The 14,887-nt window shown below is 40.1% G+C and overlaps 1 protein-coding gene across 1 annotated transcript in view; it reads left to right on the plus strand.

The window, feature by feature from the left end:
• mettl22 (methyltransferase 22, Kin17 lysine) overlaps window positions 1-14,675 on the plus strand; it is an 18,016-nt gene extending 3,341 nt beyond the window's left edge. The window contains 10 exon segments of the mRNA XM_083566561.1: window positions 3,277-3,410; window positions 3,412-3,514; window positions 4,192-4,232; window positions 4,319-4,463; window positions 6,335-6,406; window positions 6,871-6,927; window positions 7,059-7,139; window positions 8,674-8,776; window positions 11,028-11,196; window positions 13,518-14,675. Coding sequence (XP_083422687.1) covers window positions 3,277-3,410; window positions 3,412-3,514; window positions 4,192-4,232; window positions 4,319-4,463; window positions 6,335-6,406; window positions 6,871-6,927; window positions 7,059-7,139; window positions 8,674-8,776; window positions 11,028-11,196; window positions 13,518-13,604 — 992 coding nt within the window. The 3' untranslated portion in view covers window positions 13,605-14,675.
• The last annotated feature ends 212 nt before the right edge of the window (window positions 14,676-14,887 follow it).

The raw sequence follows: 14,887 nt of genomic DNA on the forward strand, positions 1-14,887 counted from the left end.
TTTATTGTGTATATTCCTTCAGCGTCCACTCGTATTATGTATCATGAAAAATAGGCTTGTTTGTGAGATTATTTTTAAAATCTTATTTTTTGTATCCCCTGTCCATTAATGAAAATGGACCACTGAGAGAGTGCGTGTGTGTGTGTGTGTGTGTGTGTGTGTGTGTGTAATATCCTGTCAGTCCAATAGCATTCCCATTTCCACTAATGTACAGAAAGTAGGGGGGGTGTCGCTACACGTGTGCGGCGACACGGGCGGCAGCTGATGAACCATCAGCCCCATTTAATCGACCGGATGGATGAGAAACGCCTCTGTGTCGAACACGGAGCAACCCATTATTTTTTTTACACCCTTTTGTGCTGAGGACTGATCCAGAACGTTTAACTCGTTATTCATACAAGAGGCTGTTTGAACAAGTCCAACGCTCTGGTGCCACTCTGACGCAGAACGCTGAAATGCAGTGAGTGTGTTTAAAAAAAAAACCAGGAACATCCGAGGAGTGTATTGCAACAGCACATAAAATATAGTCCTTCTGTTTGATGTTTGCTTTGATCTAAAACGCCGGGTCTCGAGCGCGTTATTATAGAGCTCGCTTTGTGGATAATAAACATCAGTGAAATGCTTTTTCACTAAAACTTAGAGTTTATGTACACTTTATTGCCAAAAGTTTGTGGACTCCTGAGTATAATATTGGAATGTGCTTCTTTCTTTGGATTGTGCTTGTGGAGCTCTATAGCTGGAGATCTTCCACTACATCTTCATGGAGCTGACTTTGTGCACAGGGGGCATTGACGTGCTGGAACATGGAACAGGCGAAGGCCAAATTCTGTCTACACTAAAATATACCCTTCAGTTAACACACACACACACACACACACACACACACATTCACTTCATGTTTATTTGTATTGCTCTTTTAACAATGAACATTGTCTCAAAGAAGCTTTACAATTAGATGTTCTTTATGTGTGAGTTTGTCCCTGATGAACGAGCCGGTGGCGTCTGTGGTGAAGGAAAAACTCCCCGAGACGTCATAAGGAAGAAACCTTGAGAGGAACCAGACTCGAGAGGAAACCTCATCCTCATCTGACATGATTTATTTATTTCTTTTTGATAATTATCTGTGATTAAAACACAGCCTTGATAGTTTCTTATGCATTTTCATGATCTGTGATAGTCACGTACGTTAAACGCATCCTCCTTGAAGCTGAGGCTTCACCCTTCGACGTTATTGACGTTCTCGTCTCAGACACAACTGCTGTTCATGATGATGGCCAGACGATCAAAAGGTCACATCCCTTGAAGGATCCACACATCACTAAACCCGGTCATGTTTGTTTGTCTAAGAACAGATGGTCTTTCCCGTTTAATTCTGAGACTCGGAGAAGATAATGTGATTACAGCCTATTAAAATATCATAAACACCATTTTACTTTCTGACACCGAAACAGCAACAGTTCAGCGTTTTACTGAGGATGATGAGGGATTATAAAAGGCCCTGGAGGATTATTCGTCTACATACATGGTTGTGGGACACCTGCCACACGGGGTTCTTCCTCAAACCACTCCATGAACCTTGTGGCTGAATTAATTCTATACAACTATTTGGGATGAAATGCGTTCAACAAATTGGATCATGTTAGATCAGATTTGTACGTTGTTTAAAAAAAAGACATTCATGCTAATTTTAAGATGTAGATTTTCCATTCTTAGCTGGATAAACTAGAATAATGTTTTTTATAGAACCCCATGTTTTGACATTAGCTAGATGAAGCTAGAGTGCTAACAGTGTTCTAGCTTGTCTAGTTGAGAAACTTACGAGTGTTCCTGGATTTCTGTTGTGCTTCAGCTTGTAGTAAAGGTGTAGAGATGTCTTTTTTTTTACTTAATGCAGCATTTTAATGTACATGATTTATTGTAGAGTACAGGGACTTTTTTGAATGGTTTTTCAATGACGCATTTTTGCCTACTTTGATTTTCTTGATAAAAAATAAAAAGAACTCGCTGGAAATTCAGGTTCTGAAGTGGAATAAAGAGGAACATGAGGACAATTTGGTCCCTCAGATGCCAGATAGATCTGGACCTGCTCCTTGATTCCATTATGCCCCTCACTGTCCTGATTTTACAACATAACTACCATCTTTCATGGGACATTTTACATCATTGTAATCAACTTATCACTCTCCAGACGCTCGTTCTGCTTTGCTCTACCGTCTGCTTGCCCAAGGAAGTCGTTTAGAGCCATGAAGGCAATAACATACACGAGAAAATCTGTTTTTGTTTTTAAACTAATTGCGACTTTTCATTCCGGGTGTCTGTGTGTGTCGTCCCCCCCCCCCCCCCCCCCCCCCCCTCTGTCTCTCTGTCCCCCCCCCCCCCCCCCCCTCCCACCCCCCCCCCCCTCTGTCTCTCTGTCTCTCTCTCTCTTGCTCGCTCGCTCTCTCTCTCTCTCTCTCTCTGGCTCTCTTCCCCGCTCCTCTGTCTCTGTCTCTCTCTTGCTCGCTCTCTCTCTCTCTCTCGCTCGCTCGCTCCCTTTCTCTCTCTCTCGTTTGCTTGCTCGCTCTCTCCCTCTCTCTCTCTTTCTCCCCCTCACTCTATTCCTCTCTCTCCTCTCTCTCCCACGCCCCCCTCTCTCTTTTTCCTCTCTCTCTCTCTCTCTCCCCCTCTCTCTCTCTCTCTCTCTCTCTCTCTCTCTCTTTCCCCCCCTCTATGTCTCTCTCACTTTCTCTCTCTCTCTCTCTCTCTCTCTCTCTCTCTCTCTCGCTCTCTCTCTCTCTGGCTCTCTCCCCTGCTCCCTCTGTCTCTGTCTCTCTCTTGCTCGCTCTCTCTCTCGCTCGCTCGCTCCCTTTCTCGCTCTCTCTCTCGCTTGCTTACTCGCTCTCTCCCTATCTCTCTCTTTCTCCCCCCCCCTCTTTTTTTTCTCTCTCTCTCTCTCTCCCTCTCTCTATCTTTCTGTGTCTCCCTCTCTTTTTTTCTCTCTGTCTCTCTCCCTCTCTCTCTCTGTCTCCCTCTCTCTCTCTCTCTCTCTCTCTCTCTCTCTCTCTCTCTCTCTCTCTCTCTCACTTTGTCTCTCTCTCTCTCTCTCTCTCTCTCTCTCTCTGTGTCTCCCTCTCTTTTTTCTCTCTCCCTCTCTCTCTCTCTCTCTCTCTCTCTCTCTCTCTCTCTCTGTGTCTCCCTCTCTTTTTCTCTCTCTCTCTCTCTCTCTCTCTCTCTCTCTCTCTCTCTCTCTCTCTCTCTCTCTCTCTCTCTCTCTCTCTCTCTGATGCTCGCTTCCAGTGTTTTTGTCAAGGTTCAGGATTTTGCCGGGGGACGAGGAGAAGGAGGTTTGTTCTCTGTCACACTCTTGTCTGGATGAAGATGGAGACCTGGATGTAGTTAGGAAGCCAGCTGAGACGGTGCAGGGCCGTGAAAACTGCTCACCCCATCATCCTGAGCCAAGCTGAAGGAGCGATTAGTGATGATGAGGAGGAGGTCAAAGAGGAAGAAATGGACATGAAGGACCTCATAATGATCGGTTAGGGATTCCAAGTGCTTTTATTTTTGAAGCTGACACACAAAATATTAACCCGTTAAAAGCCAGGAAATGTCAACATTCCTTAGCGTTCCGTTACATGTCATCAGTTACAGTTACCATCTCATGTAGATCAGTTTCCTATAACAGCACACAAGTGTTTTATTTCTCTTACACCTCAACATTTTTCTACCGGATCATATTCTTATTCTTTAAAATGCATCACATTGTACTTATTTATCCATTTAAAGTAATATTTAATGTTAAGGGACGTCCTAAAGACATTATTTCCTGTTATCACTTGTGGTATAGCAGCTAGAAGTAGGTGTTCCATCGCCAGCAGAGTTCCAGGATTTTTCAAGACTGGAAACTTTCCCTGGGATTTAATAGGAGTAAGATTAGGGTTTACAAAATAGCTGGTTAGTCTATAACAGGGAACTGAAATGTAGTTGAAAAAACAATCAGATTTGATGCAATTTCTGATGAGTTCATACACTTACTTGCTGGGATACTGAGGCCACGCCCCCTAAAGTGTATTTAACATCCAATCAGCTATCAGCACAGCTATCGATCCTGAGATATATATACTGTATATATATAAATATTGCAGTATGTATAATGATATGATGAGGTCCAGCAGTGCAGTCTAGTAAAGTTGTTGTGTTTGTGATTTCTCTCAGAGCACACGATGGCGACGCCTCTGGAGGACGTGGGAAAGCAGGTGTGAGAGTTTAATCCACATCACGCCTCTCCATAAATCTCAAATCTGAGTTTTTTTTTTTATTAATCTCGCTGTCGGCTCGGCAGATCTGGCGAGGTGCGTTCCTGCTCTCCGACTTCATCCTGTCCAACTCAGCTGCGTTCACACGAGCAACGGTGCTGGAGCTGGGAGCTGGAACCGGATTAGCCAGCATCGTCATGGGACACGCAGCAAAAACGGTCTACTGCACAGGTTTGAATGAGTGTGTTTTTGTTGTTTGAAGTGTTTGATAAAATTGTGTTCCTTAGTTTAATTCATTCATACTTTCTGTGGATTCTGATTGGTCAGAAGGTCATTACCTCCCTAGATGTTGCTGTAACAAAGTGTTGTTTTGTAACTCGAATGGAAATTCGAACCCATTTTTCTTGCACAGTGTGAGATTTCTGAGGGAAACAGCAGATTTGAGCTGCACTCCATTACAGATAGATGAAGCCGTGTGATTGGACTGATTGGAGCATCTCAGGTTTTGTTACTTGACTGGTTCTAAAGTTGATTTCATATAAATTGATGTTTATTGGAGTCATTTTGTTCCAATTGTATTTCTGTTGCCTGCTCCGTGTGCTCCATTTTCACCCCATGCTTTAGTTTGGGTTGTAACTGGTTCACTGGTTCCTCTGGAGGTCTTCCGCTCGAGACTCTGCTGCCCTTCGCTATGTGATCTGTTATTGTGCTTGTTATCTTTCCATCTTTTATGCATCTTCTTATAAATAATATCATCAGCGCATGGGGTGTAACGGTATACAAAATTCACGGTTCGGTACGTAGCCCGTTTTTAAAATCATGGTTCGCTTTATTTTCGGTACAGTTTGGGTAAAATATAACAAATTATATTGATTAGATCAAATAAAATAAATGCAAAAATTACATAATTTAGTTTACACTTGTTAGACCCAATCTGGGTAACACAGATGTGTATATAAGTGCGTACGTGTGTGTTTTATATTTAATTTTCCAGAGACTTTTCTACTTAACTGTACTATTTATTTCAGCATACTTTAACAAACGTCTTCATTCCATCCTCGATATGAGGAATTATCAGGAGTGAGTATTCACAGTGACACTGCGCTAACTCTACTTTCTATTTTATACCCCCAGCATCGTTGTGTATGTTTTGAAGTTTAATAATAACGGTTCGTTACGAATATGCGTACCGTTACACCGCTGACGTACACGCACGATTAGAATTATTATGAATTCATGATTATGTAATCGCATCCACTGTATAGCAAAATCTATATCGTGGCACAACATAATACCGGTAAACACTTTCCTACCTCACCACTCCATATATAAAGATACAGTACACCGTTCGAGATGCTCGGCTTTAAGATCTCGTGGTGTTTGCTCAGTTTAAATTATTTTCCAAGTGCTTACTGATTGCATGTTTGCAGCACCTCGATTCTTATTATACTTTGAAAATGGGCTTCCACACAGAGGACGAGAGGTGTCTTTCAATCACACTGGGTTTTCACTCACGTTCTTTTTCAGAGTCTTTTTCATTTTTTTTTACTTGAAGAGCTTCTCTTATTGAAAATGGTGGTTTCATCTTTGTCCCCTACAATGTACCTCATATATTAGATGTGATTTTTATTTATTTTTTTATCAGTAATGATAATAATAGTAGTAACAATATCTCACATTTTATTCCAGACCCCATTAGTTGAGCTGAATGTGTGCTGATTTAGACGTCGTCTCATTAATCAGATAAATTGTATTTTAATTGCTGGTTATATTATATATACTACAGTCTTGCATGTGAACTCATGAGAGTCTTCTTTTGCCTGTTAAAGAAAAGTGTGTGTTTTTTGGGGTTTATTTTTTTTCTTCTGTTCCATAATTGTGAAAATTGGCTTCAGTGTTGCATAAGCTAAATCACATGATAAGATGGGTATTATCTACCTCTCAGAGAGAGAGAGAGAGCGAGAGAGCGAGAGAGCGAGAGAGCTGTGGGCCATTTGATAAATGGCTTCATAATCATTAATGTGTGAATTGCATAAGCGTTAAAGTGGTAATGATTTCCTGTTTATTGAGCTTTTAACAAGGTGTGTGGGTGTCTTTTGCAGATGTTGGAGAAGATCTTCTAAGGATGTGTGAGAGAAATGTGCATTTGAATCAGCGATTCATTGCAGCTTCAGGTAAAGTATATCAATACTGTGAAGGTGGGTAGATGAGTGAGTGGGTAGGGGCAGGTACGCAGGTACACAGGGTCAGGTACTCAGGGTCAGGTACTCACGTACTCAGGGGCAGGTACGCAGGGGCAGGTACTCACGTACTCAGGGGCAGGTACGCAGGGGCAGGTACGCAGGTACGCAGGGTCAGGTACTCGGACAGGTACTTACGGGTCAGGTAAGCTGGTACTCAGGGTCAGGTTCGCTGGTACTAAGCGGCAGGTACGCAGGGGCAGGTACGCAGGGCAGGTACGCAGGGGCAGGGTGTTGGATTGGTAAATCGGCAGATGTTTAATGAGATTAGGTAGTTTGGTGTTTGGGCAAGAAGGTAGTTAGGTAGAGAGCTGGGTAGGTACAGTAGGTGTAACAGCTGTAATCAAAACAGCAGGTAGAAATGATAGAATTATTTATTTTTTGTCTGTTTTTGTCAGACAATTGTGGTGTGAAGGTTCGACAGCTGGACTGGACCTCAGACGATTTCCTCACAGGTCTGATCCTCTAACTACACCTTCTGTTTTAGATCAGTGTGTGTGTGTGTGTTTTACATAAATATTGATTTATATATTGATTGAAAATGTATTAAATATTGATATTGTTTGTTGGCTCGTTTCACTTCCAGATGCAGAGTCAGAATTCGGCTGGAGTGAGGACGAGATATCGGACCTTCACGATAACACCACGGTCATCATCGCTGCAGACGGTGAGCCATCGCAATCACAGGGGTTTTTTTTTTTCCAATTTCAAAAAATTTAATTCGAACAGAATAAAACTTTACAGAATCCCAAAATCCCTGCAGCTGAGACGCTCCTGTCTCACTGGATCATGGAACCTTCTTACAGCGTAATCATGATGTCCTGTATATAAACTTATTGGGAGAAATCTGATCATTCTGTGTGAAATCAGACATTGTGCACCGCCATATACAGCGAGATGGAATGATCCTCGTTTCATATCACCTCTGTAAGGATTCGATTGTCAGATCGGTCGTCTAATCAGGTTCCTTCTACTGAAGCATCGAATCTTCCTCTATTTGGGGACATCATTTCTCTCTCTGATTCTTTCTCTGATTCTCGCTCTGATTCTCGCTCTGTCTCAGCAACACGTCCAGTTCAGACTACAGAACCAAAAAGCGCTGGTGCAAATATATCACCTAATTAATTAATTTAAAATTGTACTTGTGTCCATGGAATCCTTTCATTTATTTTTTTTTTCCTGGGATAAATTTGCGTTACATCTACGCTAATTATATTTTATTATATTTATTTATTTATTATTTTATTTATTTGTTTGTTTGTTTATGTATTTAATATTTTGATTATTTATTGTTATCATATTTTATATATTTATTATTATTATATTTTATTTGTTTATTTGTTTATTATTCTTTTGTTTATTTATTATTATTATATTTTATGTTATTATATTTTATTTATTTGTTTTTTTATTTGTTTATTTATTATTATTATTATGTTTTATATATTTAAATGGCATCAAAAATGATTGCGATTCCGAACACAAAAAATATTGAATTAAGTTTCTTAATCAGGTTTTAATTACTTTTAATAACATCATTATTTAATCGAATTGTTTTGCAAACACTTCAGTAACTCTGCTACATCAGAGCGCTCATGTTGATTGTTTTCCTGGACAACATTGAGTGATGAGATGTATCTAAAGACACGGCTTCGAGAATCTATTGCAATCACCAGACTGTAAAGTAGACCCTTTCACGTGCCACCAAAAGCTACATTGGCAGGGAAGTGTGTTTCTTCTTTTTTTTTTTCTTTTTTTTTTGTTTACGCTTTATTGAAAATAAAAATGCGTGTGCACTACAGTGAGCTAGTTTTCCACAGAAACACTTATTTAGGCTAATTTTCTAGGTTCTGTGTTTGAGACTCAAGATCAATGTTAGAATATCCTCCACTCTTCTGGCCAGATGTTTCAGTGGAGATTAATTCAGCTATGCGGGTGTTTGTAAAGTCAGGTATTGATGTAGGTGAGGTGAGGAGGCCTGGGGTGCAGTCAGCGTTCACATTCTTATCGCAGGTGTTCAGTAGGACTCCACTGTGGAGATGCAGAGACCTGGCAAACCTTCACAATATACTTATTGAACTTGTTTTACTTTTATTATGTATTGAAAATGAAATTGTATCTGATTGAACTTCATTCTATCTAATGTCAAAAATATTTATTTATTCTTATTATTATAAAAAATGTTATTCCCTTCCTACAAGTGTGCTATGACGATGAGCTCAGCGACGCCCTGTTTCGGACTCTCTATCGCATTTCCAGCAATCTGCTTCACCCCAGCACCGCCTACATCAGCATCGAGAAAAGGTCATTATTACAACTCGGTAAAAATAGTACGGATGTTGGGAACCTTTCTGTTTTTGCTTATTCCACTGAAGTTTTCTGTTCAGACTGTAATTGAAGCGTCCGAGCAGGTTAAGGGTATTTCTGAAGGATTCAACAGTTCATGGCTCCTGTTTTCACTAGCAGCTATAAACATCTACTTTCTCTGTTGAAGGTAACAGATTTTTAAAAAAACAAAAACAGCAAATTGTTTGTGTCGATATGAAGCACTGACACTGGAGACTTTTTCCATAAAAGAAAATGTAACATCTTACAGAAAACATAGATGCATATATGAGATATACAGTGGGTACGGAAAGTATTCAGACACCCTTAAATTTTTCACTCTTTTTTATATTGCAGCCATTTGCTAAAATCATTTAGGTTCATTCCTTTTCCTCATGAATGTACACATAGCACCCTATATTGACAGAAAAACACAGAATTTTTGACACTGTTGCAGATTTATTAAAAAAGAAAAACTGAAATATCACATGGTCCTAAGTATTCAGACCCTTTGCTCAGTATTTAGTAGAAGCCGCCTTTTGATCTAATACAGACAGGAGTCTTTTTGGGAAGGATGCAACAAGTTTTTCACACCTGGATTCAGGGATCCTCTGCCATTCCTCCTTGCAGATCCTCTCCAGTTCTGTCAGGTTGGACGGTAAACGTTGGTGGACAGCTATTTTTAGGTCTCTCCAGAGATGCTCAATTGGGTTTAAGTCATTGCTCTGGCTGGGCCATTCAAGAACAGTCACAGAGTTGTTGTGAAGCCACTCCATCGTTATTTTAGCTGTGTGCTTAGGGTCATTGTCTTGTTGGAAGGTAAACCTTCAGCCCAGTCTGAGGTCCAAAGCACTCTGGAGAAGGTTTTCGTCCAGGATATCCCCGTGCTTGGCCGCATTCATCTTTCCCTTGATTGCAACCAGTCGTCCTGTCCCTGCAGCTGAAAAACGCCCCCACAGCATGATGCTGCCATCACCATGCTTCATTGTTGAGACTGTACTGGACAGGTGATGAGCAGTGCCTGGTTTTCTCCACACATACCGCTTAGAATTAAGGCCAAAAAGTTCTATCTTGGTCTCATCAGACCAGAGAATCTTATTTCTCACCATCTTGGAGAACTCCATGCGGGTTTTCATGTGTCCTGCACTAAGGAGAGGCTTCCGTCGGGACACTCTGCTATAAAGCCCCACTGGTGAAGGGCTGCAGTGATGGTTGACTTTCTACAACTTTCTCCCATCTCCCGACTGCATCTCTGGAGCTCAGCCACAGTGATCTTTGGGTTCTTCTTTACCTCTCTCACCAAGGCTCTTCTCCCCCGATAGCTCAGTTTGGCCGGTCGGCCAGCTCTAGGAATGGTTCTGGTCGTCCCAAACGTCTTCCATTTGAGGATTATGGAGGCCACTGTGCTCTTAGGAACCTTAAGTGCAGCAGAAATTTTTTTGGAACCTTGGCCAGATCTGTGCCTTGCCACAATTCTGTCTCTGAGCTCTTCAGGCAGTTCCTTTGACCTTAATGATTCTCATTTGCTCTGACATGCATTGTGATCTGTAAGGTCTTATATAAACAGGTGTGTGGCTTTCCTAATCAAGTCCAATCAGTATAATCAAACACAGCTGGACTCAAATGAAGGTGTAGAACCATCTCAAGGATGATCAGAAGAAATGGAAAGCACCTGAGTTAAATATATGAGTGTCACAGCAAAGGGTCTGAATACTTAGGACCATGTGATATTTCAGTTTTTCTTTTTTAATAAATCTGCAAAAAGGTCAACAATTCTGTGTTTTTCTGTCAGTATGGGGTGCTATGTGTACATTCATGAGGAAGAAGAATGAACTTAAATGATTTTAGCAAATGGCTGCAATATAACAAAGAGTAAAAAATTTAAGGGTGTCTGAATACTTTCCGTACCCACTATATATATATTAAATGAATTGCATTCGAGTGGAAAATTGATTATAAATCAGATTATAGAGTTCTTGTGTAGCTGTGGTATAACTCATTATAACATTCCTGATACTCTTTTTCTCATTCAGTCATTCTTTATCTTATTAGTGGAACATTCCAGAAAGAAAGAGACCCAGCAGGTGCTTTAAAATAACATCAAAGCCACATGTGTGATTCTCATCCTGAACATCAGGGTCACAGTGGTGAAGGTGTGAGTTGGAGGAGTGGTGGTGTGAATCGTGTAGCGTGATAATGAGAAAGTGTCTTCCGGCTGCTTCCCCGTTAGGCTGAACTTCACGCTGAGCCACATGGACGTGTCCTGCGAGGCATACGATCATTTCCGCCGCTGCCTGGAGCAGCTCGCCGAGCCGAAAGAGAAGGAAACGAGGTTCACGGTGTCATTGGTGTCCTGCTCCTTCCCTCAGTTTTTTCAGTACGACCGAGTGAAAGAACTGGTGTGTTTAAAGACCCAATATTACAGATATAAACTCTATAAATATCATCAGTCTGCACCAGAACACACACAAAACAGTGGGGCAGAGCACATCACTCAGATCTGATCTGACTGTTCTTTTCCCTCTCCCAGATGCACGCTCTCTCTCTCTCTCTCTCTCTCTCTCTCTCTCTCTCTCTTTCTCTCTCGCTCTCTCTATTGATCGCGCTTTCTCTCTCTCTCTCTCTCTCTCTCTCTCTCTCTCTCTCTCTCGCGCTCTCTTTCTCTCTCCCTATCTCTCTATCTCTCTCTTTCTTTCTCTCTCTTTCTCTATCTCTCTCTCTTTCACCCTCTTGCTCTCTATCTCTCTCTATCGCTCTCTCTCTCTCTCTTTATCGCTCTCTTTCTCTCTCTCGCTCTCTTTCTCCCTCTCACTCTCCCCATCTCTCTCTCTATCTCTCTCTCTCTCTCTATATCACTCTTTCTCTCTTTCTCTCTCTATCACGCTCTCTATTACTTTCTCTCTCTCTCTCTCTCTCTCTCTCTCTCTCTCTCTCTCTCTCTCTCGCTTTCTTTCTCCCTCTCGCTCTCTCTATCTCTCTATCTATCGCTCTCTTTCTCTATCTCTCTATCTCTCTATCTCTCTCTTTCTTTCTCTCTCTTTCTCTATCTCTCTTTCTCCCTCTCGCTCTCTATCTCTCTCTATCGCTCTCTCTCTCTCTCTTTATCGCTCTCTTTCTCTCTCTCTTTCTCCCTCTCACTCTCCCCATCTCTCTCTCTATCTCTCTCTCTCTCTCTATATCACTCTTTCTCTCTTTCTCTCTCTATCACGCTCTCTATTACTTTCTCTCTCTCTCTCTCTCTCTCTCTCTCTCTCTCTCTCTCTCTCTCTCTCTCGCGTTCTTTCTCCCTCTCGCTCTCTCTATCTCTCTATCTATCGCTCTCTTTCTCTATCTCTCTATCTCTCTATCTCTCTCTTTCTTTCTCTCTCTTTCTCTATCTCTCTTTCTCCCTCTCGCTCTCTATCTCTCTCTATCGCTCTCTCTCTCTCTCTTTATCGCTCTCTTTCTCTCTCTCGCTCTCTTTCTCCCTCTCACTTTCCCCATCTCTCTCTATCTCTCTCTCTCTCTCTATATCACTCTTTCTCTCTTTCTCTCTCCATCACGCTCTCTATTACTTTCTCTCTCTCTCTCTTTATCGCTCTTTTTCTCTCTCTCTTTCTACCTCTCGCACTCTTTCTTCCTCTCGCTCTCTGTCTCTATCGCTCTCTCTCTCTTTATCGCTCTTTATCTCTCTCTATATCGCTCTCTCTCTCTTTCTCTCTCTATTACTTTCTCTCTCTTTCTCTCTTTCTCTCTTGGTTTCTCTCTATCTCTATCTCTCTATTTTTTTCTTTCTTTCTCTTTCTCTCTCTATTTCTCTCTCTCTCTCTATCGCTCTTTCTTTCTCTCTCGCGCGCGCGCGCGCTCTCTCTCTCTCTCTCTATCTCTCGATCTCTCTCTCTCGATATCTCTATCTGTCTCTATCTATCTCTCTTGTTATCTCTCTCTATCTTTCTATCTCTCTCGCTCTACCTCTGTCTATCTCTCTCTCTCTCTCTCTCTCTCTCTCTCTCTCTCTCTCGCTCTATCACTCGCTCTCTCTCTTGCTCTCCCTCTTGCTCTCTCGCTCTATCTCTCTCTATCTCTCTCTCTCTTTCTCTCTCTATTTCTTTCTCCATACTGTATTGCTATATAATACTATGAAGAGAAAAATTGTGTAAGAAGAAAATTTGCAATTTGCTTAAAAAAAAAAAATATTAGAAACCCTTTTTGTGTTTCTTTATCACTCACTCTCCCACCAGGTGATTTTTCTTTTTATAATTATTTGATCAAGTATTGATCATTTTCTGATAACATTTAACCAATTTTAATATAAAATTGACGTATTATTTAAAAAGAAATTAAATATGAAGTTGAAATTATAGCAATATTCATGAAAAACACTTTTTTTTATCTTTGTACTGAATCTTTGTCATTGTTGGGGTTTTTCAACATTTTTAAAAGCGATAAATATTTTGAATAATTTAAAAACAATTATATTTCATGAAAACAGTATATATATATATAATGTGTAGTTTATTAGAGAAATATTTCATAAATTAAATGTATTTTATTTATATTCAAACAAATACTTACGTTGAACATAAAATATTTTTTTATATATATTTTTTTATAAAACATTAAATTGTTTACTGCTCAGTGTATTAAACCCACTTCTCTGGATATTCTGATGATTTTGTTGCATCACTCACCTTATAAATCTAATGAAATATTAATATATAAATATTTTGGTATCATACAGGAGCTGTGGAAAGTGTCTGCTTGTCCCTTCAAAACTACATCCAGCTCAGCGTCCTCACAAAGTCCTGATGAAAACGCTGAATACTAATCCAGAGTTCAGGTCCAAGAGTTGATGGTCAGCTTTTGAGTGTTTGGGAAATAAGTGCAATAAGTGATACATGAATCCCCGATGTGAATCTTATTTTGGTGATTACCAAAGGTTTTATTATACAGGATGAAGGTGGTGGTGAGAATTTTGGTTTATTTTTTTAGCTACGGCTTGTGCTTTTTCTGTTTTTCAGATGTTTTGCTTTCAGTTGGGATTTCATGTTTTGGATTTGAAGTTATTATTTAAAATGTATCGCGTGGTTTTACTGAGATTGTGAATGATTGCTGCAAAACAATTTACTTCAGTAGCACTTTACAAATCAGAGGGGAGATAATTAAGATAGAAAATAAGTAAAATTCAACTACAGAGGATAAATAGGCGATGAAAAATTTAGTTTTAATATAAATGTAAGCATAATAATGCTTTACCTTTTTTATTATGGCCACTAGATGGCGCTGGTTTAATATTACATTGAAAAAAACGACAAATTCATCTGAGCAGCTACAGTCGACTCTGTTCAGGTTTCCATTTATAATGCAATATTTAATGACTAGAGATGTTTAATTATAAATAAATCCGTTAAATTCTATTATACACTATTATAATTCTTTTGTTATAAGATTTTTATTTTCTCTTAATAATCATTTGTTTTGTTTTTATTATACGCATATATTATAGCCAAAAAGTCAAAGCCCAGGTTCTGTAAGCAGGTTCACGCAGCACTACATCACTAAAGATATAACCGTGAAAGAATGGGTGTGGGTTTTTTTTTTTCTTTTTTTCTTTTTCTTTATTGTTTGTATGTGTAGGCAGTGTCATTACAAACAAGAAAAGCAAGAAACCAGCCTATATGTGCGGGGCGAAATTCAAAAGGGTGTGTGTGTGTGTGTGTGTGTGTGCTGGGGTTTTTCTTTTTTTTGTTTTTTTGTTCACAAATGCGAGTCGACTCTCAATGTCCGAAGAACCGACTCCGCCCGGCTCGTTAGAAAACGGAATCGAGTGTCGGTGTTTTAATGAACTCTTCGTCATAAAAGTTTTTACTTTTACTAAAATCCGGGAGAAATGAACTGACAGTGAGTTTACCTTCAACTTGGCAAGTGAAATTATTGTTCTGTCTTATTTATTGTTGTGGAGAGTTTATAAGTGTGTGTGTGTGTGTGTGTGTGTGTGTGTGTGTGTGTGTGTGTGTGTGTGTGTGTTGTGCAGCGTTTAATTAAATGAACAGCACAGGAATAGAGATTGTGTAACGGGGAAAAATATAACTAAAGTTTGATCTCAGTTTA

This window comes from Silurus aristotelis, assembly GCF_946808225.1.
Source record: "Silurus aristotelis genome assembly, chromosome: 17".
Classification (NCBI taxonomy): domain Eukaryota; kingdom Metazoa; phylum Chordata; class Actinopteri; order Siluriformes; family Siluridae; genus Silurus; species Silurus aristotelis.